The 22,510-nt window shown below is 38.9% G+C and overlaps 1 protein-coding gene across 2 annotated transcripts; it reads left to right on the top strand.

Moving 5' to 3' along the window:
* On the top strand, positions 113-20,901 carry ANKMY2 (ankyrin repeat and MYND domain containing 2). 2 transcript variants are annotated; one of them, XM_021389138.1, is made up of 10 exons: positions 113-322; positions 3,022-3,086; positions 7,873-8,011; positions 9,868-9,966; positions 11,939-12,099; positions 13,191-13,405; positions 14,439-14,574; positions 17,357-17,485; positions 17,922-18,063; positions 19,346-20,901. In XM_021389138.1, the coding sequence occupies exons 1-10, from the start codon at positions 256-258 to the stop codon at positions 19,573-19,575; spliced, it is 1,383 nt and encodes a 460-aa protein (XP_021244813.1). In that variant the 5' UTR covers positions 113-255; the 3' UTR covers positions 19,576-20,901. The 2 variants fall into 2 exon arrangements, with proteins under 2 accessions (XP_021244813.1, XP_021244814.1); XM_021389139.1 differs by lacking the exons at positions 113-322; positions 3,022-3,086 and adding an exon at positions 7,642-7,769.

Below are 22,510 nucleotides of genomic sequence, written 5' to 3'. Positions count from 1 at the left end.
AGAAGAGAGATACAGTCTCCCCTCTTAGCCGCGCTGAGCCGAGATCTGGGCAGAGCGGGAAAGCGGGACCGGCTCCCCCCGCACGGCACAGTACGCGTAGTGCGTCCCGAGGCCGGGGCGGGCCGAGCGGCAGCGATCGGGGCCGGGCCGGGCTGTCCTCCGCCGGGCTTGGGTTTGAGGTGCGGCCGGGCCGGGCTGAGCTCGTCTGGTTGGGCGGCACCGCCCCGAGCCTGCCCTAAGGGCTGGGGGTCCGCCATGGCTCCTCCGCGGAAAGGCGACCTGAGCCCGGAGGAGAAGGATTTGCTGGGAGTGATCGCTAAAGGTGAGCCCGGGCCAGCGCTCGCGGCCCGCCCTCCCCGCGCCCTAGACTTTGCGGGCCGCCCCGCGCTGCTGCGGGCCTCGGCAGCGGCGCCGCCCGCGGCTGTTCCCCATCGGCGGGCGAAGGGCAGGCCGCGGGGCTCGGCTTGGCGGGGCGGGGCGGGGCGGGGTGGGGCCGCGTCTCCCTGTCCCCGCGCGTCCCTGTCCCCGCCTGCGGGCCCGGCGCCGTGACCGAGGGCAGGCGGAGCGGGCTCGGGCTGGGCCCAGCTTTGCTGGGGATCCTCGCGTCGCGCGTGTGTTGGCGTGAGTCATGTGCATCGACTTGGTTGATGTGCGCTGAGAAAGTGTCTTGTCGAGGATAATCCAGGCCTCTAGCCGGTCACGCTGCAAGCAGAGCCTGCTTAAATTAACAGATCTTGCCCTCGTCCAGGGTGTCCTGCAGCTCTTATCGCTGATGCCGTTTTGCTTTGTGCTTCGCACACAAGTTGCTGTTTCCCCACCGTTACACTGCCAATGTACTTTTTGCTGGGATGGTTTTCATCATTCTGGATCTCATGGTCCCATGTAGATAATTTCACAGCCCTGCTTGAATACTTGTGATCAGAACTGTACTCTGAAAATTGTGAGACTGTTAGCTGGAAGTAAACTAAAAACACCCATATTACATGCACTTGTGCATGTAGTTCTGAGCCCATTTGAACCAGTTTTGTTAATGTGTGCTTCTGTGTCAGAGACAAACTTAGGGCAGTCAGTGATGAACTTCACGTGGTTCAGGATCAGGCTGATTGACTCACAATAACCAGTTTGAAGCCTTAGTCTTTCAAACACTCTAACTTGCTACATGCTTATAATTTGGGTCATGGAGGAGTTCAAGTTGGAAGGGACATCAGGAGGTCTCTTGTCCAACCTCCTGCTGAACACAGTCCAGCTGTGAGCGCACCATGGGTTGCTCAGGGCTGTGTGTGATCAGGCCTTGAAAACCGCAAAGGATGGAGACCACCACCTCTTTGGGCAACCTTTTTCTCCTGGGCTCCTAGTTAAATGTTTTTCTTTATAGAATCTTACTATCGTTTGAGTTGCATGGGACCCTTAAAGGTCATCCAGTCCAACTTTCCTGCAGCGAACAGGGACACCTACAGCTAGGTGGAATCGTAGAATCCTTTGAGTGGAAAGGGACCCTTTAAGGTCTAGACCCTTACGTCTAGAATGAACCTCTCTTTCTTTCAAATTCTGCCTGTTGTCTCTTGTCCTCCTATCACACAGCATTATGAACAGCTTAGCTCCAACTTCCAGAGCTAGCCAACTCTGAAACTTTTTGATGTCTGCCAAAGTTTAGTGCCTTGTTTGGAAATCCTCAGGTGATTTGTCATGCAGAGCTCTGAATCTGTAAATGCAGTTTTGCTTTTCTTTATTTGCCTTAAAGTATACTTTGATGATCACCCCTTGAGGATTTTCCGTCTCTAACACCTGACTTTTTGCCAAGATACTCTTCTGAAAGGTACATCAGGTCCTAAGAAGCTTCTTATATGTTAAGGAAGAAAATGTTTGGGGGAGCAGGCCAGTTGGCAGTGCCTTCACCTTCAGTCATTGTATTTTGCTGGGTTGTCATCGAGTATGTGTGGTGACCCAGATTAGTGCCTCTTTTCCCTCAAATAACTCATTTTCAGATAGAAGTAAAACTGAGGTTGCAAGAGCTGCTTTGCTGAAAAGTTGCTGAATGATCAATTCCTTGTGATGTAGTAAAGTTAAATATGAATCCCTTCATTAAATGAGGGATGTCACGCTTATTTTTATTAAGCAGGCCACTGTTAAAACAGCTTTGCTTGACTGATCAGAATTTTCTGTCAATTGGCAGTAAATTAAATGCACCAGTTTGAGACTCAGTGTTCTTTAATTTCTGTTTGCTTCAGTGTCTGATGTGTACTGAAGAGGCATTGAAGGCCTCTTCATTAATGTCAGTAGGCTTTAACAGAGGTTCTTCAATCCATGACCTAGCAAAAAAGATTCTTGTAGTAAATTGGGACGTACCAAGGTATGGCCTATTCTTTTTCCTTGCACAGATTTTTCAGACTTCGATCTGTGTATGCATTTGTTTTTGTTTGTATTTTGTTTTCATTTTTGAAATTTCAGTGATCAAGCTACCTTGGTCCTTGCCCTCACTTCCTGCCTTTATTCTGCGTTACTGTAAGCAAATTTCTTCCATTTTAATGGATTTATGAGGTGGAAAGTTGCAAATCTTGGATTTAAGCAGCAAGGGAGATTAAATTTTAAAGCATATTTCATTCAGACCAAAAAAAGGCTTTGAAATGTGATAATTTCGTTCTTTTAGATGTAAGAGCCTCCAGAAATGCAGAATGTGTTGAAGTGCTCAATATCATTTTATTCAGTTGTTCTGATGCAGTTTATGAAGAGATGTGTGCCCTGTTCTTGTGTGTGTGGAGATCAGTTACTTCAGAAGAATGAATGCTTACTCATAGTGCACACTTTGCGACTACTCTTTTAAATTGAGACTCCTTGGCCTTTAACTTCTAGAACACAATTCCTATTCATTAATTCCTATGCCTCTTCACTAGGTGTGATTGATTTATTGATGCTTAGTTACAAAGGTTTTTATTCTAATTAGGAATGGAACTGTTCTTTTTCCCCGTAATTCTTGATTTCTTGTTCTCATCCTCTTTTCTCTCTGTCTCCTTTTAATTAAAGGGAACATTGAAGAGGCTGGAAGGCTGCTGGGCAGCAAGAACGTCCATGTCAATTGCTTGGATGAGGTATGACACAACTGTGCAAGCATTATACTGGGTTTAGCAATTAAAAGACTAGGACCAAAGGCCTGTCTAGTGTTAAATAACCTTGTCATGCAGACTCTTGGAAGTCAGAATTCCTCTGAAGTTTCCAGCCTGCAGCTGAATAATGAACCAGTGAAGAGCTCTAAGCTTTTTTTTAAAGGAAGTTTAATGTTACTTTGTGTAGCACACGCTGTATATTTTCTCTCAAATTACTACATGAGCTTTGGTGTCTATGAGGTAAGTTGAACACTGCAGCAAGATATGTGGGGGTGTGCCTGGCTTCTTGTCACCCCCCCCAAACTGTGTAGCCCATCTGTTTGTTTACAGAACAGCAAGCAGCGTGAATAAAGAATACCTGTCCTTATTTTTTACCATCTCACTCTTGCACCTCATCTTTGCAGAACCATAAACAGCGAGAGTGAGCAGCTAGGTCAGAAGTGGAAAATGCTGTCTTTTGCAGGTTGCAGGGACAGGTGTGATAGCTGTGTAGAAGACATAGTTCTTAAGTGCAACACGAAGATGGGAGAAAATTGTTGAAGTCTCCTGTGGGAGGTTCATGTCTATTTTCTTCCTTTTTACAATGCTGTCCTAATGCATACAACATTAGTGTAAAATGTATAACATGAAAGCAAAACTGTAATTGTCCTGTATGCATGTTAGATCCCTGAGCAGTTTATTAAATTTAAATGTCAAGTGGCTTGTGTCTGTTCTTGATTAGGTACTTCATATCAATTTGTGCTTTTACTGACCTTACCACTTCATAGGATCACGAATAAGTTTAGGGTAGAAAGGATCTCAGAACTTAAGCTCTCTGTCTCATGCCTTCCCACCACTACAACTGAAGAATCAGGCTGCTTCTAGGTCCCTGCAAAGCCATCTGTTCTTCAGCTGACCTAACCTAATTCCCTCAGCCTCTCTTCACAAATGCTTCTGCCCCCATTCTGGGAGCTCCTACCATGTCTAGGTGGTGCTCTGCCGCTCTCGCTGCAGTTTGTCCCTGCCTTTGTTGTAGTGGAGGGCCTGAAACTGCACACAGTATTCAGGATGGGGTCTCATGAGCCCTGAGTACAGGGAAATGATCTCTTTGTTACAGTGATCACCAGTATCATATATTGGTTATGTTCCTGGGATACTGTTAGCATTTTTTGTGCTGCTGACTGATCCGTTTTCTGAGTGTTTTTAAATACACTTCAGAAATTAAGTGTTAAATGTTTATGTATGTATTTCAAAAGCTTCTGACAAACTAATCATGCTGAGCTTTACAGTAAACTTTAGGAACACAAGATAAATATGTTTGTAAGTGTGTTTTAATTTATGAATTTACAAAGCATTTATTTTTGTGCAGCTGCTGAACTAGTGCACCCATGATGCATTATTAGTGCAACACGTAGGATTACTGCTGAGAGGGTATGGCTTATTAATAGGCACCATTGCTGAGTTATGCCTCAGGATATTGTTAAAGAAGAAACAGTATGTGCCTTGGGTATATTTAAACAGCTCATGCCATGGACTTCTTGCAGTCTCCTTCCTCCCTGCCTCCCCAACAGGGATATATGTAATGATGCATGTTCAGATTTATTTAGGAATTTTAATCCAGCAGTCGTCTCGTGTCAGCTTTAGGTTTTTTTCTGTTACAAATTATTTTGCCTCTAATGTGTTATTCTAGTATTTGTACATAAATAGTGTATGAAACACCAATTAAACATGAGCTTTGTCTGTTTTCCAGGGTCTCCACAACTGGAGACTGCTCTGAATGCATGAGGTCTTATTTTCTTCCTCCACTGCCTTAGCTGTTTATCCTGAAATTCACATTATTATTGTATTACCACTGTCACTTTTAATTCAGTTTTATTAATTTAAGAAGTGAGGAAATGGAGCCTTGCCAATGAAATGGTTAGATACTGAAAGGAGAGCATAATTCAGTCGGGAACTAAGAATTCATTTCCTTCCTTAAAGTCCTTTTTTTTAACATGAGAGAGTCCACAGAATGAGCATAGTTTTAATGGAATTTTCTGTTTGCATGTACAGCAAACATGCAAACACAGTTTATTAATTTCATGTACATAATTCACTTGCTGATTTGAATACATAAGACAATGTCCTGTTAACTTCTGGTTTGAATGTTTCTAGCCTTATATTCCAAGCGCTTAGGTCTGCTTTCTTTTAGATCAGAAATTCCTGACAGTCAGCAATCTTTTCTCTGTGTGTCTTTAGACAAGGACCAAGTCAGATTTCAGTACCTTCAGTCAGATTTTAGTACCTTTAGTACATTGACTTTTTAAATATCCTACCTAAAGTTATGTTTCTTCCAGTAATTGAGCTATATTCATAGCTCTTTTCCTACCCTTTTCCAGAGAGGTTTGACCTTTTGACCTGTAAAGGTTTCACGCTTTTTCCATGTTTAAAATAATTTCAGGGTTGTTCATAATTGTAATATATATAGAGTATGCTGATGACATTGGCAGCTTACTTTTTTTTTTTTTCTAGTTTGGCAGTACTGCTGTTCATTCTACAATATAATGCATGTCTTTTAGAAACAGTCTGCATCTCTGTGGACTACAGAACTGAATAATTGATTGGAATTGCAACAGCAGCTTGCCTGCTAGTGTATTCACTCATATTACTTATCTTCAGTGCAGGGTTTTGCAGTCAGTCTATCTTGCTACTCCAGTGAGGACTTCCATATTAGCAGAAAAATTCCCAGATCCTTGGCTTTCATTCAGGAGAAAGAGTTCCGTCTTCTGATCTTTTTAGGTAGTATTTCAAAATCCACAAACTGAAGAAAATTGAATATCTATTAAGCATTCTGTGATTTTAATTTAGGATGTTGACTGACATAGAATTTAATTTCTCACTACTACAACTAAACAAATTGTCAGAAATGTAATGTGTTACATACATGAAACCAACAACTCAGCAGGATGACGGAGGAGGAGGAGGAGGACTATAACTATGAGAGATATTTGCATTCACTGAACAATATTTCATATTAGAATTAGTTCATACTTAATTTTAGATAGAATTATCTATTCATACATCTGTTGACTGCTTTCCAAATCCAGCTTGCAGCAAGTTTAAGTGGATAAGGGTGATGTGATTCAAGAGCTTTAAGGCTGAAATTTCTCAAGGCTTTCATTCAATGAAAGTTCCAGTCATATACTTGCCAAAGCCAGGACACTAGACAAGCAGCTTCTACTGCTATTCCTATTAAGTCAGAGGCATTTTTACAATTCAGGTATCTAGCTGAACTAGATGCCTCCAAACTGGCCTCTAAAAAGTTGCTGTTGGTAATGTATCATGCACAGTAAGATAGAATGCTTTTCTTTCCATTACAGGACCACAAAATAAACCTAGTAAAACCAGTCACAAATCTGTTTCATGAACGTCTCTTGTTTCTTTAATGGCAGTTTATATTGCAGCATGTGAAAATCTTTCAGATCACTAAAATAAAGTGCATCAAGATCTTTTTTTTAATGTTTTCATTTAGAGCAGGGAGTAATGAAATTATACTTAGAAATGTTACTGTAATTTTAACTTGCTCAATTTCTCTCACCTCTAACTTTTTTTCAATGATAATAAAAAATGTAACTTTAGGTTTTGTTCTATGGAAATAAAAATATATTAAGGCTCAAACGGACTATTAGATAATTTCAGAACATCACATCGCCCTGCATTTATGGAGCTGCAGTACTGGTGTACATGAGTGTATCCATGCTCATAACCCTGACCTGCAAAAAAAAGGGAAGAAAATGCCGGTTTGATTTCCTTATGGGACAGACCAAATCACGCTTCTGTGTATTCAGTGCTGGAGAATGTTTTTAGGCAATTGCTATGTCTTGGCTGATAACCTAAATCCTGCCTTGGTGTTAAGTGAAAACGAACAGCATATTGGAAAAGAGTTTATCAAAATTGAAGAACTGAATGTTACGCAGTTTTCTCAAAAAGAACTCAAGAAGATTGTCCCTGCCCTTTGAGAGCGAGAAGTCCTGTAGTAACCATTCGTCACTGGTAGGAAAATTTCCCCTAGGACTTGCCCAGCTTTGTGTAGGTGATTACACTAGAGCAGTTCTGATAACTCAGGGCCTCCCCTGCTGAACCTAATCCTTTTTGCACTGGTGTGGTTTATCAGAAGGCGAGAATTGAGACTGTGTGGTTGTTAAGGTCTAGTTAGAGCCAGGTATAGCTTTAAAAAAGGCATTTAGGGCTCTGGCTGATGTAGGACCACAAACACAATGCCAACAGGACAGATAAGCGGGAGAGAGGACTGTACAACTACCAATAAGCATGACTAAACAAGATGGGTTTTGGAAACCGCAAATCTTTTTAATGGCAATAAGACCCTACTCCTAATGTTACTTATCATTTAATGCAGGGGAAAAAGTAACAACTTATGAGCATGACAAATTTTCTAAAAGAAGCTTCTCCTGCTATGACAAGCACCAGTTGTCCTCAACGCTCATGTCTTACGAAGAAGACTAATGTTTAATTCATGGAAAGTGGTTTTCATTTTTTTAAGACTTGTCTGTTTTGACATATATAACAGTTTCATCAGCAAACAGTGACACTATGGAAAATGGAAATACTACTGCATGTTAGTAACCACATTTCTTCATCAAGATTTTGTGACCTTTTTTGTTCTTACTACCTGATGTTACACGTGCTTTGGTAGGTACATGTAGTCTGTGTGAGCAAGTGAAAATTATCAGTGGCATGAGAATCAAGAGATACAACTAATTATTTTTGCGTGCTTCTTCCTTCCTCTTTTTAGCATGGCATGACTCCTCTAATGCATGCAGCGTACAAAGGGAAAGTAGACATGTGCAGGTTGCTCTTGAGACACGGAGCTGATGTTAACTGCAATGAACATGAACATGGATATACTGCCTTGATGTTTGCTGGGCTTTCAGGTAACGCATTACTAAATTTATCTCACTGAATGTTGTGACATCGATGTATACAGTTTGACTTAAGTTAATAAGTTTAAGTGTTGACACCGTGGTATGATTCGGGTTTTCTGTTATTTACCTGGCTGATGTGAGTATGTTGAGAATCAGCAGGACAGTGGAATAGGGGAGTTGCAGTTCAGGCTTGGAATGTTTTTTTCATACAAAATTTTTCTTTGTTCAGCTTTTTGAGGCCTGTAGTATATCTGTACTTAGTTCTGTTTGGTCACATGTCTAAATTCACTCTAGCGACAGTTTTTTTGCACAGTGGGATACATTGTTTAATTATATTCTGTTATACTTGAAAGGATGCTGCACCGTACCACCTTCTTTAGGATGTTTTATCAGTAATACATGAAGCTTGTCCAGTCAATCCAATATTTTTCAAACGTTGCCTCTCTCCTACATTATTTTTACAACTCTGTTGTGAGATTATGCAAACTTATTTAGTATGTTTTAAAAACATGTTTTCTTACATTATTTTTTCTTTCTCATACTTTTTTTTTTTCATGAGGGTGCTTACAGCTTTATATATCTTGTCCTGGTTCAGGTGGAGCTTTGCAATGTTCCTCTTGCTGTTCTTGTATTCCTGATGCAAAGCACAATAATTTTCTTGAGCAAGGAAAAGACATTACATAAAAACAATGTTCCTTCCAGACAAAGAGTTAGGATTGGAAATGCTAGATTATTTTAAGTATCTTCTCTGTTAGGCCACTTTCTTCCCTAGGATCTCCTTTTTGGTAAGATGTAACATTTGGAATCAGGTAGAGTTTAAACTTTGCTTTCTTTCATTGTAAATACAAAAGAAAAAAGAAAAAAAAAGGCTTTGATGTCTTAACTGGCTCACGAGGCCGCTCAAACTTTGGTAAAAAGATTTTGGAAATTCCAGCATTTTGTGGCATTGAGCAATATCCAAAGTGCAGCAAACAGATAGGAATAAACTGTCAGAAGCTGTTAAATGCCTGCAGCTTTATTGAAATGGCTGGATTTTTACAATTTTCTCCCAGCTGTGATTTTAACCTGCCTTCCTAGGTTTTAATGCTTTTTAATGTTGACTTTAAGGTCTGTTATCTGTGGGTGCAAAAGGTACATGAGCACTACTGAGGCAAAGCCTTTGTTTTATAATCTGAAATATTAATTTCTGTTCACCAGCCCCTTCTTTTTTTATACTCACTTTTTCTTTTCAGTTAGCATGTGCACAGCTACTATTAAAGTAAAAATACCTTTGAAAACAGAACCAGCACAAGTGGTGACAAGTGTCCTTAATAGCTTTTAAGGGCACCAATTATGTCATATAATCTTCCCATCAAATTTTAGCTTCATTCTATTTGGTAGTTAGCCCAGTCTGAACACCCAGTTCCTGCTGAGGAGAAAGGAACAATCTGTTCTCTTCTCTATGCTCCTGCTACATAACAGAACTGAGTTTTTTTTTATTCTTAGAATAGCAAACGTTTAGTTGAACTGTCAAACGAGATTAGTAGAATTTGCTTCTGTACTGCTATCCAGGGGCACCAATTGCTAGTGGAATTGTATGCATGTGACTCCCGTAAGCTCTACAGGGAGCTGAATATGTATTACAGAGGGCAGAGTTTTACCGTGTGAATTTAGTTTTTACTTTGATGTAACCCTTTGGGACCATAAAGAAGGAGGCAGGAATGTGTATTTCTCTTAGTTGATTCTTAATGTTCTTAAAATTATTATTTTTCCTCACTGTTACACATAATAGGTCTTAATAAAAAGTTTGCTTTTTGTTCTTACATGAAGAAATACAAGTTCTGGTTTGTCCTGCCTAATCCTCCATACCTTCCCCTCAAATTCAGGAAACAAAGAAATCACCTGGATGATGTTAGAGGCTGGAGCTGAGACTGATGCTGTCAATTCTGTGGGAAGGACAGCAGCTCAGATGGCTGCTTTTGTGGGTAAGCTCAAAGTGTAGTCTTTTACTAAATCCTTAAAGTAAAATGTCAGATTTTGGAGCTTTTTGTTGGAGAAACATGTTTCATGACCTGTTCTGAACTAACACTGTTGTTTGTCATTTTTTATTTCACATCTCATCCTGTTAACAGAGTCAGTTTGTGTTTTATAAATACCCAAGTGATGGTATCTATAAGAACAAACGCTGCTCTTCTCCACGTGTGCAAGTTTATGCAATGTCATCACTTGTCAAATAGTAAGAGGAAACTGTTCACGTTTGTGGTTAGTCACCTCCTGCTCTTCTCCCTCTGCATGTGTGAGGGAGAAATCTCAGAACTTGTTCTGTAATAGGTCACTACTTATTGATCTAAACTGGGTTAGAAAAAGAAAGCTTTGTCATTACAGTGTGCTAGGTGATCCTGGGCAAAACATGCAACCAGGCTTCTTTCGGTTGTTGTGGTTCTTTTTTCTTTTTTTCTAAACTCTTTTTACTTCTTTACCAACCCTGGCAAAGTGCTGGGAGATTCCTGGATTAATGTTCCCAAGTATAACCCAAATGTAGCACTTTTTGTCTATTTCCAGCAATGTTGTGTGATAAAATGTAACCAGAAAAAGCAGTGTCTTTTGCATAAATCATTGCTTTCCAGATGACTTCTGCAATAACTGAAAATGAGGATCTGTTTTCATTTGAACCCAGCCTTTGCATATTCCTTAGATGTCTGAGAACTCTCTAGAAGGTCCGTTAGGTGTTCCGGAGGAAGCTTACCTTGCCATTTACATTTACTTCCTGTAACAGTGAGTTACTGCAGTTTCAATTGGGATGGCATCTGCTTTTATTCTTTTCAGGAGAAAAAGATTGCTAGCGCTCACTTGAGTTTCAAGCAGCAAATCCTTAACTATGTACTTAATATGTTGAAGAAGTCCACTTCTATTAATTATACTTTGAATTTGGAGAGTGGATATTGTTTTTGAATGTGTTGTTGAATTGCGTCCTTGGTGAATGGGTAATGTTGTCTCCAACATAATTTTTGACAATTCTTGTTTAAAAGCTCATTGCATCACCACTGTAAATATTTCCAGACATACTGAGATAGGCTGAGCATTGGAATCCATTCTCTTTTATTCTCTGTCCAGTCAACTTTAATTCATCGGTCTTTGTGTGGGAAGGGAGAATACTTCCCCTGTCATTTGTTTGACACTGTGCTCTGTTACCTTAGAACAGTCTCTTCCAAAACACTCAAGGGTTTTAAATGCTGGAATTTGGTTGGCTGTGTCTTCTGCTGCTGATAAAGGGAGTTAGTGCCAAGATAAATCAGTCATTTTAAAAAAATGTGGCCCTGAAGTAGAGGAACTAAATGCTATTTTCCTTTCAGCCTAGTAATCCATCATCTTGTCAGATGTAGAAAACAAGAGGATGTAACTTCTCTCATCCTCTTTCATCACAGACCTTTTTTTCCTTTTTTTCTTTTTTTTCTGGGATATTTTCTGCATGTTCTGTCCTTCAGATTAATACACTACTCTCTGTCTGAAATGTACAAGAAGTCACAATGCAAATTTTTCAGATTGCAAAGCGGAGAGAACTCTTGAGAAATTTTAACACCTGTGAGATGGTATTAGGATAGTTGTACCTCAGAGTCAAAATACTGACTTTCCTTACGGCTTGATTCTGAATATAGTAAATGACTTTGAGAAATACTTATTTTAATGTTGGCTTAACAGGGAGAAAAGATGCATGAAGGGGGTGGAATTTGTAAAATGAAATTTCATGAAGTCATTTCCTTCTGGAAGCCAATAAGTCACATGCTTTATAGAAGAAAAACAAGAGCTGTTTGTTACCAGTGCAAGTCATATAATGCTTAGCTTCTTTGTGCATAAAGCTCACCTGTGTTGCTTACATTAGGTTGGGTTTCAGGTCTTTTTTTTTTTTTTTACTCTTGTTATGGTTACATGATTTTTTTTTTCCTTGTGTGCTTTTAGGTCAGCATGACTGTGTGACCATCATCAACAACTTCTTTCCACGTGAAAGGCTGGACTACTATACTAAACCACAAGGCTTAGATAAAGAACCAAAACTTCCAGTAAAGTTAGCTGGGCCGCTCCATAAAATTATTACTACTACAAATATGCATCCTGTTAAGGTAGAGTGATATGTAAATTGGATATGTTTGTTGGCATGGAAACTGGTTTTATTTTTATGTCAAAAGGCATTCAGTTCTTCAGTGAGTCCAGCTGAGATGAAAACCATTACCCACTAACTCAGATGCTTCTGAGAATGACAAAGAATCGGGCCTAATGTCTAGACATGATTCAAAAATGAAGCAATTTCAGTGCTTATATAAGTGAGAATCTCAAAATAATACCGTTCATTGGAGAGATTATTTTTAACATGGAAAAAGACAAATTGTTTTCTTTCCTGGATTTATTTTTTCCCTAGCCTTCCTAGAAGTGGAAACATAAGACAATTCCCTATCCTGACACAAATTGTCAGCGTTCTCTCCATGCTTGTCCCAGCATGTATCTTCCTACCTTAATCACTGGCTCACCATAGTAACAGCTGCTGCTGTTTCTGACAGTATGTGCAAGAGATGTTTATTTTTACTTCCCAGTATATTTTCTGCAAATAATTTTTTTTTAAGATTTTTCCTCCTGTGTAGTTCAGAGAAATTAATACATCTCATTTCAAAGACAAGTTCCTTGGGCTTGCCATCCAAAGTCAGGAATCTGTCAATGGTTGCCAACCAAGTATGTGCAGCATACACAAACCGGCAGCTAATTTAGTGAGCGGAGTACAGTTTCTTTTGGAAATGGTTAGCTCAGTGCTTTATTAGTCAACATAAAGCATTCCAAGTATATGTGAGGTTGGTGTGTTCTTTGAAGCTGCTTAAATCGTGCAGGTCCAGTTTACTTAGGTTTTCAAAAAGGAAATAGATTTTAGGACAGTGTATAGTACTTTCTGTAAATGTTTCTTTTAAAATGGTTTTAATTCTTGTGGGAGCTCTATTTCTTATATGTGTATTTTAATACCAGTCTTAATTTTGAGCGCTTTATGTATAGGAACTGCAAAATACCAAATAATGACGCTGACAAAAGAAGGGAAAGACAGCATAAGACAGCAGTAGAGGAATAGTAGAAACTCCACTGAAATTTAGCTACAAAGACTCACCTGACCTTTAATGGTAATAAGTTTAAAAATACTACCTCTGAATTGGATTACATTTTTTTCTCTTAGATTGTGTTGCTGGTAAAAGAGAACCCTCTATTGGCCGAAGTAGAAGCACTGCAGAAATGTTACAGGGTTCTGGATCTAATTTGTGAGAAATGTATGAAGCAGAAAGATATGAATGAAGTACTTGCTATGAAAATGCACTACATCAGTTGCATCTTCCAGAAATGCGTTACGTTCTTAAAAGAGCGAGAGGATAAGCTAGATGGGTTTATTAAAAGGTACGTATTTCTGCAGAAAGATCTGAAGGTGTATGTATGAACTAGCTTTACAGATACCAGAAAAAGGCAGCTGGAATAATCATAGTAGCTGGATTTCTCTAGTAAAGGCTCTGCCAAGTAAATTTTGAAATAATGCCAATTGCAGTCACTTCAGGGTTGCACTGACTCTTTTCTTCCCAGTGGTACTGTCCTTTCCTGGGGTACGAAGGAAACAATCCTTGGGTTTCAGCTCTGGGCTAAAACTGGTCAGAACCTGGCAATCCCACATGCGCTGTGAAGTAGCAGAGTTCCATGGGTGGAGAAAAGGGGGGAATGATAGACTTGAAAAAAAGTATTTCTCAGAGTCCAGTATGGATCATCTGGGAATGCTGCTTTTGCCATTTTGCTCTCTAGCAGCGAGACGGTGAGATTTCTCTCCAAAAACACTTGAGCAAGTGAGAGCTGCAAATCTCACTGGCTTTAGATGAGACTTGGGCTCTTAAATCACATAGACAGAACCTCAGAACAGAGTCACAGTTACAAAACTAGCTGCCTGACCTTAAAGTAAGTGGCCTGACCTTTAGAAAGGTCACCTCAGAGCTGTGTGGATCTTTAGGGGATTGTGAAAATAAATCATAAAGTCAGTTTTCATATACTGAAATCAAGTTGTTCATCAGCGATACAAAGCAAAAGCAGGAGCCAACCAAATAAATGTAGAAGCATCAGGACTATAGCATGTTTCTGAATGTAAATAAAGCAGCATTTTTAAAGTATGGCTGTCTATTCTTCACCATTTATTTTCACAATGTTCATTTTTAAATACAACAAAGCACTTTGCTACTTGTCCACGTGTGGCTGGTTCTTTTTCATTGGGTAATTAAATCCGTAAGTAATCATTTCAGAGCATACTTTTAGTTATATATGGGATAGGGCAGAGTGAGGAGGGCAAAGCTCTGGATGCTGTGTGTTTGTCCTTGTCCCTCAACAGTTACTCTGTGCTTTCTATGTGCTTACTATGTGCTTTCTTATTTTACTTTGGTTTTAAAAAATTTAGTCTCTTGAAAGGGAGAGATAAAGATGGTTTCCCTGTATATCAAGAGAAGCTAATTCGAGAAAGTATCCGAAAATTTCCTTACTGTGAAGCTACGTTGCTCCAGCAGCTCGTGAGGAGTATTGCTCCTGTTGAACTGGTAAGTTTTTTCTATTAAGATAATATTTTCTAATAATCTGCATAGTAAATTCGGTTTAAAATAAGCTTTCTTTCTTTTTGTTAGGTTCTTCAGTGTCTTATATTAAGCAAAGGTTTTGGATGTCCCTGAACTTTCTGATAAGCTGGAATCCTATTTTACATGTTGCAGGAGAATTCTCTAAACTATTTCAGCCTAGTAGGTTTTTTCCCATGCTGATACCGAATGCTTAAATGCCTGAGCTGTTAAAGGAAATTGAAGCAATTTGTTTCTGCGTCAGAACCTTCTTTTCCTACTCTGGGATGTCCATTCAGTTTTTCTTTTCCAGTGCAGTTTTTACTTACTCCCTCCACTCCCCTCCCACGTACAAATTGAATTTAAGATTGAGTCATTTCCTAGTTTAATACATTCATTATTTCTAGTGTATATGGGAAAATTAGTCATATATGGTAGTAGAAAAACATTCTGTGAAGCTCCCTTTATCACAGGGAGAGACAAGACAATGCCATCTACTGTACAACGTGTATCTGAATTAGGTGATCCTAATTACAAGTAGAATAGCTAACTTCAGCTTTCCATCTTTGCTAACTCACTCTTCAGTAGTTTTCATTAATTTATAATAAATCTTACACAAGAGTTTTTATTCTTTTTTTTTTTTAACATATGTTCTGTCTGGTCCCTGAGAGCTAGATACTACATGTTTTAACACTTGGAAAGAGGCATGATTTTGTATCATACTTGGATTATGCTGAGCGAGTTAAAAATAGCCTCCATCTTAAGTGGCTCCAGTGAACGAAAATGTCCCGAGGCTTAATGCAATCCCTACTGTTTGTCTAAGCCAGAAAAATAAACACAGTGTGAAAACATAGACCTTCATGATGCATTAAGAATTGCTTTAGAGTAAACATTTTCCTTCCCGTTTCTTCTTAGAAGAGCTTGCAGGCTTTTCTGCTTTCTTCCTTTTCTTGCACTATATTTCTGTCCATTATACTGGAAAGGAGATGCAATAAAAAAATTAATTTCCTGGAATCCCTTGACCTTCAGCGTGTACAATTACTTGGATTGTCTGGGCAGCTCAGCATTGCTGCAGTCAGTATAACCCTGCATGTTTCTGCAGGTCTATCTGTTTAAGGATTTATTTACAGCCAAGGCAACCTGACATTTTTTTCCTTTATTATTTATATCAAAATAATTCTTAGTTTATGGTTACCAGTAAAATATACTAAATCCTACTGCTTGTGTCGTATGGGAAAGATACTGTAAATGATATCTAAGTAATAATATGCAAATGATTGTCCTGAAAATTCCAAGTTCTGACCATTTGGTCTGTAGTCTGAGTACACAGAATACAACAGTGTATCAGTGCTAAATAAAGAAGCTTTTTAAAAAAATGTAACTGTGTGCCAGCACAGAGACCATTGCAGAAACCTGCTGCGTAGGATCTACAAGTGGGTGACTTTGAAAAGACCACTGAGTTCTTGAATGGCATTGAGTATTCATTAATAGTATTAACTATAGTATTAATAACAGTTCATTAATTCGCCCAACAGACCCATTACAGTGATGTTCAGATACAACAACAAAGGCTATGGGATATTCCCATAGCAGAATGGCACAAAGAACAGACAGCATGAAAGTGAAAGAGTTGAAATGGTACCAGAATAGATGTACTGGGAGCATGTTTCAGGTGTTATTTCAGATGAAAATGAGGGAAGCGAAGCTATCAGTAATGTGTTTGTGAACCTCAGAAGGTACAAAAATCTTTTAAAGCTTCTGAATTTTGTCTCCGTGTTTTAATGTGACTAAATGCTTAATTTGGAGCTCTAGACTTATAACTCAGGCAATTAATCTTCAGGACTTGATACAGAGCATTAAAAGTAGAGCCTATTCTCTTCACTGAATGGTAATGGAATCTGTTGTCCAAATGCAGTGACATCAGTGGGGGATATTGACACTTTACATTATCTAGTTTGTCTGTCTAGGAAAATAATAGCTGTTTGAATATACGGGCTTAGACAGGCACTTTGTATCATATTATATTTGTTGCATGTAAATTTCTGTCTGTTCTACCTGCAACTAGCACAGTTAGCATATTGTTTAGCCGTTAATTAGGACTACACATTTAATGAATCACCTCTTATGTCTTAGGTAGTGCCGCTATTAGTCCTGCAATAATAACACACTCTTCCAAAATCATTTTTTTAACTATCAGTAGTCATCGGTTAAAGAAGGGGTAAATTCTTTTATGATAGACTTCGCAACTAATCCCACAATGTGCAGTAATTAAAAAGTCCTATTATCTTCGCCTTCAACTTTTAGTTTCATTGCTCAGTGCTTGCGGTTTTGATTCAAAACAAAGCTACAGAATGAGGGAACATTCTGTGCAGCCATCGATTCTTCAAAATGTAAGCATGTGTTCAAAAGCTGAGAGCTAGGTAGCTTCAAATAGGACTCATTTTTATAGAACAAAAGATGATAATTTCTATTTTCCTTTCTACAGAAGCTAAGGACTAAGTTCACTTTGTATACAAAATGTATATAAATGCGTACACGCAAAGTTGTGCGCGGCACTTGAAGTTGTACGTTGTAGTTTTGCATTGTACTCCTACAGCCTCTTCTGTGAGACCACAGCTGGCTACTTGGAAGCTTGAGTTGCTTTTGGTTGTATTTCTCCTGTTGTCCCTCTTTGTGATAGTGTTTCTTTTTTTACCTGAAACATACCATATAATTGTGGTATCTCCTCTGTTTTCCAAAATGATTCTCATTACCCCTTCTTGTCTTTCAGGGTTCTGACCCTACAGCTTTTTCTGTGCTTACACAAGCTATCACTGGCCAAGTGGGTTTTGTGGATGCTGAATTCTGTACTACATGTGGGGAAAAGGGAGCGGACAAAAGATGTTCAGTGTGTAAGATGGTAAGGAGCCGGAAATTGTTTTAGTGGATCAAAAAAAATAGCGGCATTGAGGTGATGCGGATTTTGAATGTTTGACTGCTTACTGTGTAGATTTATGAGGAATTCCACGTATGCCTACACTGAAAATGTACTGAAAAGTAGACATGGCGTCTGCTTCTAGGAGAGATGGCTGCAGTTCAGAAGTGGGAGTACTTGCACTTCCAAGCGTGTATGTTTAAGGATGAAGAAAGAATAAAATTTCTGTATGTTCAGAGTTAAGCAGAACAAACTGTTCTTCTAGAGTTTTATATAGGTTGGAATCACTGTATGACCTGACAAGTTGCTTAAAAATATTAAGTAGTATACATAGAGATTTAACTTGGTGCACTAAAAATTTAAGAGTATTGTATATTTTTGTAGTACATCACAATGAATTGATGGCTCTGGTAACTTTCAGGTGATGTACTGTGACCAGAACTGCCAGAAAATACACTGGTTTACCCACAAAAAAGTGTGCAAGACCTTGAAGGAAATTCATGAGAAACAAGAACTAGAAGCTGCCAAAGAAAAAAGGAAACAAGAAAAAAAGCAAAAGAAAGGTTAGGATTTATAGTTTGCTTGCTGAAACTAATGTGGCATGAACTGTATCAAAAGGAACAACAGTAACAAGCCTTAAAATCTGTAACAGTTAAAAGAAATATTTTTTGTTGTGACATAACAGCGTACTTTCATTTGCTGGAATTCTACCCTTTCAGTTTGGAGATGCTGCATGCTTTCTAATATCTGGGTTTTAGCGCTGGTTGCACAGGTTTCTGCAACTAAAGCATTCTGAATTACACAGCACTGTTTCAAAATCCAAATTTTTAATTAAAGTAATGTAGAAGTTTCATGCTCCTCAATTGTCTGTTGGAGGTATTAGGACAAGTTGCGTAATAAGATAGCAGAACTGCTCGTTCCAGTTGTGAAGGCTAATGGAAACATTAATTCTCCTTTAATACTTTCTTCTTCACCATCACAGTATAAAGTTATCTGTTTTGTGTATTTTGAAGGATGAGTGTTAAGGAAGTCTGTGCTGAGGAGGTTGTTAGCTCCATTGCCAGATGGGACCATGGTAGGTTTTGGCAGGGCTGTGGCTGGTTATGACAGTGTTTGCAGCTGGTTATCAGTTTTAACAGAAAATAAGAAACCAAAATGAATTACTTCTGAAGATATCTTTGGCTTCCAACAAGGCCTCTTTCTTTCCAGAATTGCTAGCACCCAAACCCTACTTAGCAGAATCGGACCAAAAAGTTATTTAACACTTTCTTTTTCTCTAAAAAAAGTTACTTAAGAAATGAAGTTGTAATTTCTGATTCTTTTCCAAGCAGTCAGGTTATAAAATTTGGGATGACTCATTTCAGCTAGAGTTCATTGTGGTCAACTGTTAATTAGCAAAGAATTTCTTCAATCTGTTATGTGCATAAGTACTTCTGATGTAATCACATAAATACCTCTTTTTTTTTTTCTTACAGAACACCTGTATTCTACATTTAATCAGCCTGCAGCCATTCTTTGAAAAGCTAACTATAGTGTCAGTAAAGCATGTTTGAATTGAAAGTTGAAATAGAGTTCTGCTCCGCTCCTCTATGTATTAAAAAGAACTGTGGCAAAATTGTAGAGAAATTAATGAGAGCTTTGTGTAGGGTTAGTTTCAGAATGATCTTACAGAAACTTAAGCAGAACTCTGATGCCTTAGGTCTTTTTTGGTGAAGCTTGCTTAAGCGAATCACTTCTGTAACTGATGTAAAGTTTCTTAATGTTTATTATTCTTCCAGAGGCAAAAATGGTTTACTTGCAGAAGAGTTCTGTGTTTACTGGTGATGAGTTTTCTCTTTTGTCTAGATGAAACGCAACTAGGAGAGGCTGGTTCTACAAGTGAGGAACAATCAGCTCCTGGCCCAGATGCTACCAAAGAAGCGGATCCAAATCCGTGGATCCAGACTGAGCAGGCAGAAGAAACTGAACTTACCAAAGAGTCAGAGGCACGAGCCCCGCGTCCTGACAGCCCACTGCAAAGTGAGACTGGCTTAGCTGACATTGCTCTTCAAAAGATCCAAGATTCTGAGGAATAGGAAAGGTGGGAAGGGACCAAGTGTTCTCGTGAAGTCCCTCTACCCCAAGAGTCATTAAGAATTTTTTTATGCTGACCATGTCTGAGTTCTTACAGCACGGCTTATGCAAGGCTCCCTGTAAATGACAGCATAGCTTTGTTCATCTTGAGATGAAATACTGGCTAGTTTGTCTTCAGGTTCTGCTGTAGATTGTAAAAATAGATATTTATTATCTGATGAAAACTAGAGTAACACAGATCCAGCTATATGTATACCAACAGTAAGCACAGTAAAATCTATGAGCATTTGGTCAAACAGACACTTAAGCGTGGGATTATTCATGTTTTCAGAACCTGGAAACTATTTTAAGTATAATTTTTAAGACTTTTTTTCTGCAAGTACACAGAACTACAGTTAAAAGCATTCGTAAGCCAACACCACTTTATGAAGCTTTATTTGAAAGAATTCAGTAGCAGTTAAGCTTCTGAAGATACTCATCTGAATTCTCAAATTTTCATGACATTACTGTAAATATTTTTGACTAGTGAGTGCACAACAATAGTGTCTATTTGGTGGCAATTTTATTAAGTGATACAGCTGTGTCATAAGTCTCAGACTGACTGTGAAATGTGTGTTTTTCAAGAGATTAATTTCATTATTTATTTGCTCAAATATATTCCAAGTTTATCAAAGTCTAATGAAGGGAAGAGAAGAAGGATTTTAACTATTTTGAATGTTACAAATAATTGTTTCTAAATCTCTGCTTTCAGGTAAAGATGCCTTAGAGCACACTGGGATGTATATGAATGATTTCATAAACATATGAGATGTTTAATATTTTACATGCTGAACCTGGTCACAATTAAATGGGACCATTTATAAACTGCAATTGATAAATTGTATCAATGTTTTTCATTGATAGTGTTGATGTTTCACTTAGGCTTTCAACTAAATACTATATCTTGAAAATCAGCATCCCTTAACCGTTCTGTTTCCACTCAGTTTTACTACATTTTCTCATGAAAGAAGGGAATGTCGTGACCTAAAATACTACTTGCTGCATAAAGATGGTAGAATTTTATATTCTCCACTTGTTAGATGAATAATGTGTTTGGAATACAGCAATATCCTTCACCGTAGAGGAATAAAGACCACCTTCCATATACAGGAAAAATACTGATAATTTTTTACTATTTAATATATTGAACATTTTTGTTTATTATTCTTAAAATTTTAAGAGGATGCATAAATGCAGGGAATGTACCTTTTGTATGATCAAGAGTGTTTTAATTTCAAGGATTAGAAGAATAAAATGTGAATAATAAAGGGAAGGTTTTCAAAAGATGAGAGCTGAGTGGCAATTCTGTTTCCTGCTTCTTTAACGCCTACCAGGACATATTGTGACATTCCCACTTGAGATCTACAGGCTTCCTGTAGCTCGAGTGTACAAGCAGAGGGCAGAAAGCAAGAGATGCATGTCTGGAACATAGATATGGAGTCATGATACTGGTCTTGGAGCTGGGAATGCAGAAGTGCTGCTGGTTCCCAATTCTCTGCATAGCAGGGTCTGACTGGGATATATTTCTCTTCAATGCTTTTCTGATAATGCCATTCTTTCGGGACAAATGACTCAGGTTCTTAGAAGTGTCATAAAATCCACCACACACATTCTGCTTTCATTCCACCAGCCAACACCTTTTCTTGGTAAGAAAAGCCCAAGCAAGAAGGTCAAGTTTGAAAACTGGAAGTAGGTGCGAAGTACAGGCTACCCAGTGGAGATTACATGGTTGCATTTGTCCTCATTCTAACTTCAAAAGGCTTCAGAACCATGAACAGAGGATGCCACAGATGCCACACTTCTTTTTGCAGTGAATCTCAGAAGAGAACAAGTGCAATCTAAATGAGAGCCCCAGTGCTCCACTTCAGCCTTCCTCAGCTGAGATTATTACATCGTGGACTGCCTCCACTAGCGCAGTCAGCTGTAAAAGCACAAAAGACTCAGGTAAACTAGGGATTGCATACACTTACTGAATCCTAATGGATCCCAATTTAGACAGGACTGCTTTAAGAAAAAATGCTAGCCGGAGTTTAATTTGATCTGGCTTGTCTTGAAACCTACCAAGGTGTTGATCTCTCTCTTAAAAACACATTGATGAGAATGACTTTAGGGCATTTACAAGATCTAAATCTGCATAAATCTAAGCAAGAAAAATAGGGAAGCTGAAATAAAAAAAAAAAAAAGAAGGAATCTAACTTCAAAAAGGTGAAAGGAATTACGAGGTTTAAGAAAGATGAAGTCATGTATCTGGGATGGAACAATCTTGAGCAGCAGTACAGGCTGGGATCTGTCTGGGTCTGATGAAACAGACCCAGGAGTCTTGGTGGGCAGCAAGTTGACCCTGAGCCAGAGGTATGCCCTGGCAGCTCTGAAGGTAAAGACAAGAGTATAATCAGCAGATCAAAGGTGTAATTATCTCTCTTGGCTTGGCACTTGTTAGGCCATGCCTGGAATACAGCATGCAGTTTTGGTCAACCTGACTCAAGAGAGACAAAAAAATCAAAAGAGGTTCCAGCCATCGTGGTGATCAGAGAGTTGGAGGAAGTGAGCTTGTTAGCTCAGAGAAAAGCTCAGATCTAATCACAGTCATGTAGTACGTAGAGGTACTTAAGAGAGAAGATGAGCTATCTTCATGGGGATGCATAGTGACAGGACAAGAGCCAACAGGCCCAAGTTGTTGCAGGCGAAATTCCATCTGGATATAAGAAAATTGCTCTGGAGTGCAATTAAACAATGAAGGAGGTTGCCAAGAAGTGGTGGTCTCTCCCTCACTGGAAATATTTGACTTGCCGTGACAGAGCGCTGGATAACCTAATCTCAGGCTTTCAACAGCAGTTGGACTAGATAAACTCCAGCAATCCCTGCCAGCCTATACTGTTTCATGACTCAGTGCTAACA

Source organism: Numida meleagris, chromosome 2, assembly GCF_002078875.1.
Source record: "Numida meleagris isolate 19003 breed g44 Domestic line chromosome 2, NumMel1.0, whole genome shotgun sequence".
In the NCBI taxonomy this organism is placed as follows: domain Eukaryota; kingdom Metazoa; phylum Chordata; class Aves; order Galliformes; family Numididae; genus Numida; species Numida meleagris.
This window is presented reverse-complemented; position numbering and strand designations above follow the sequence as displayed.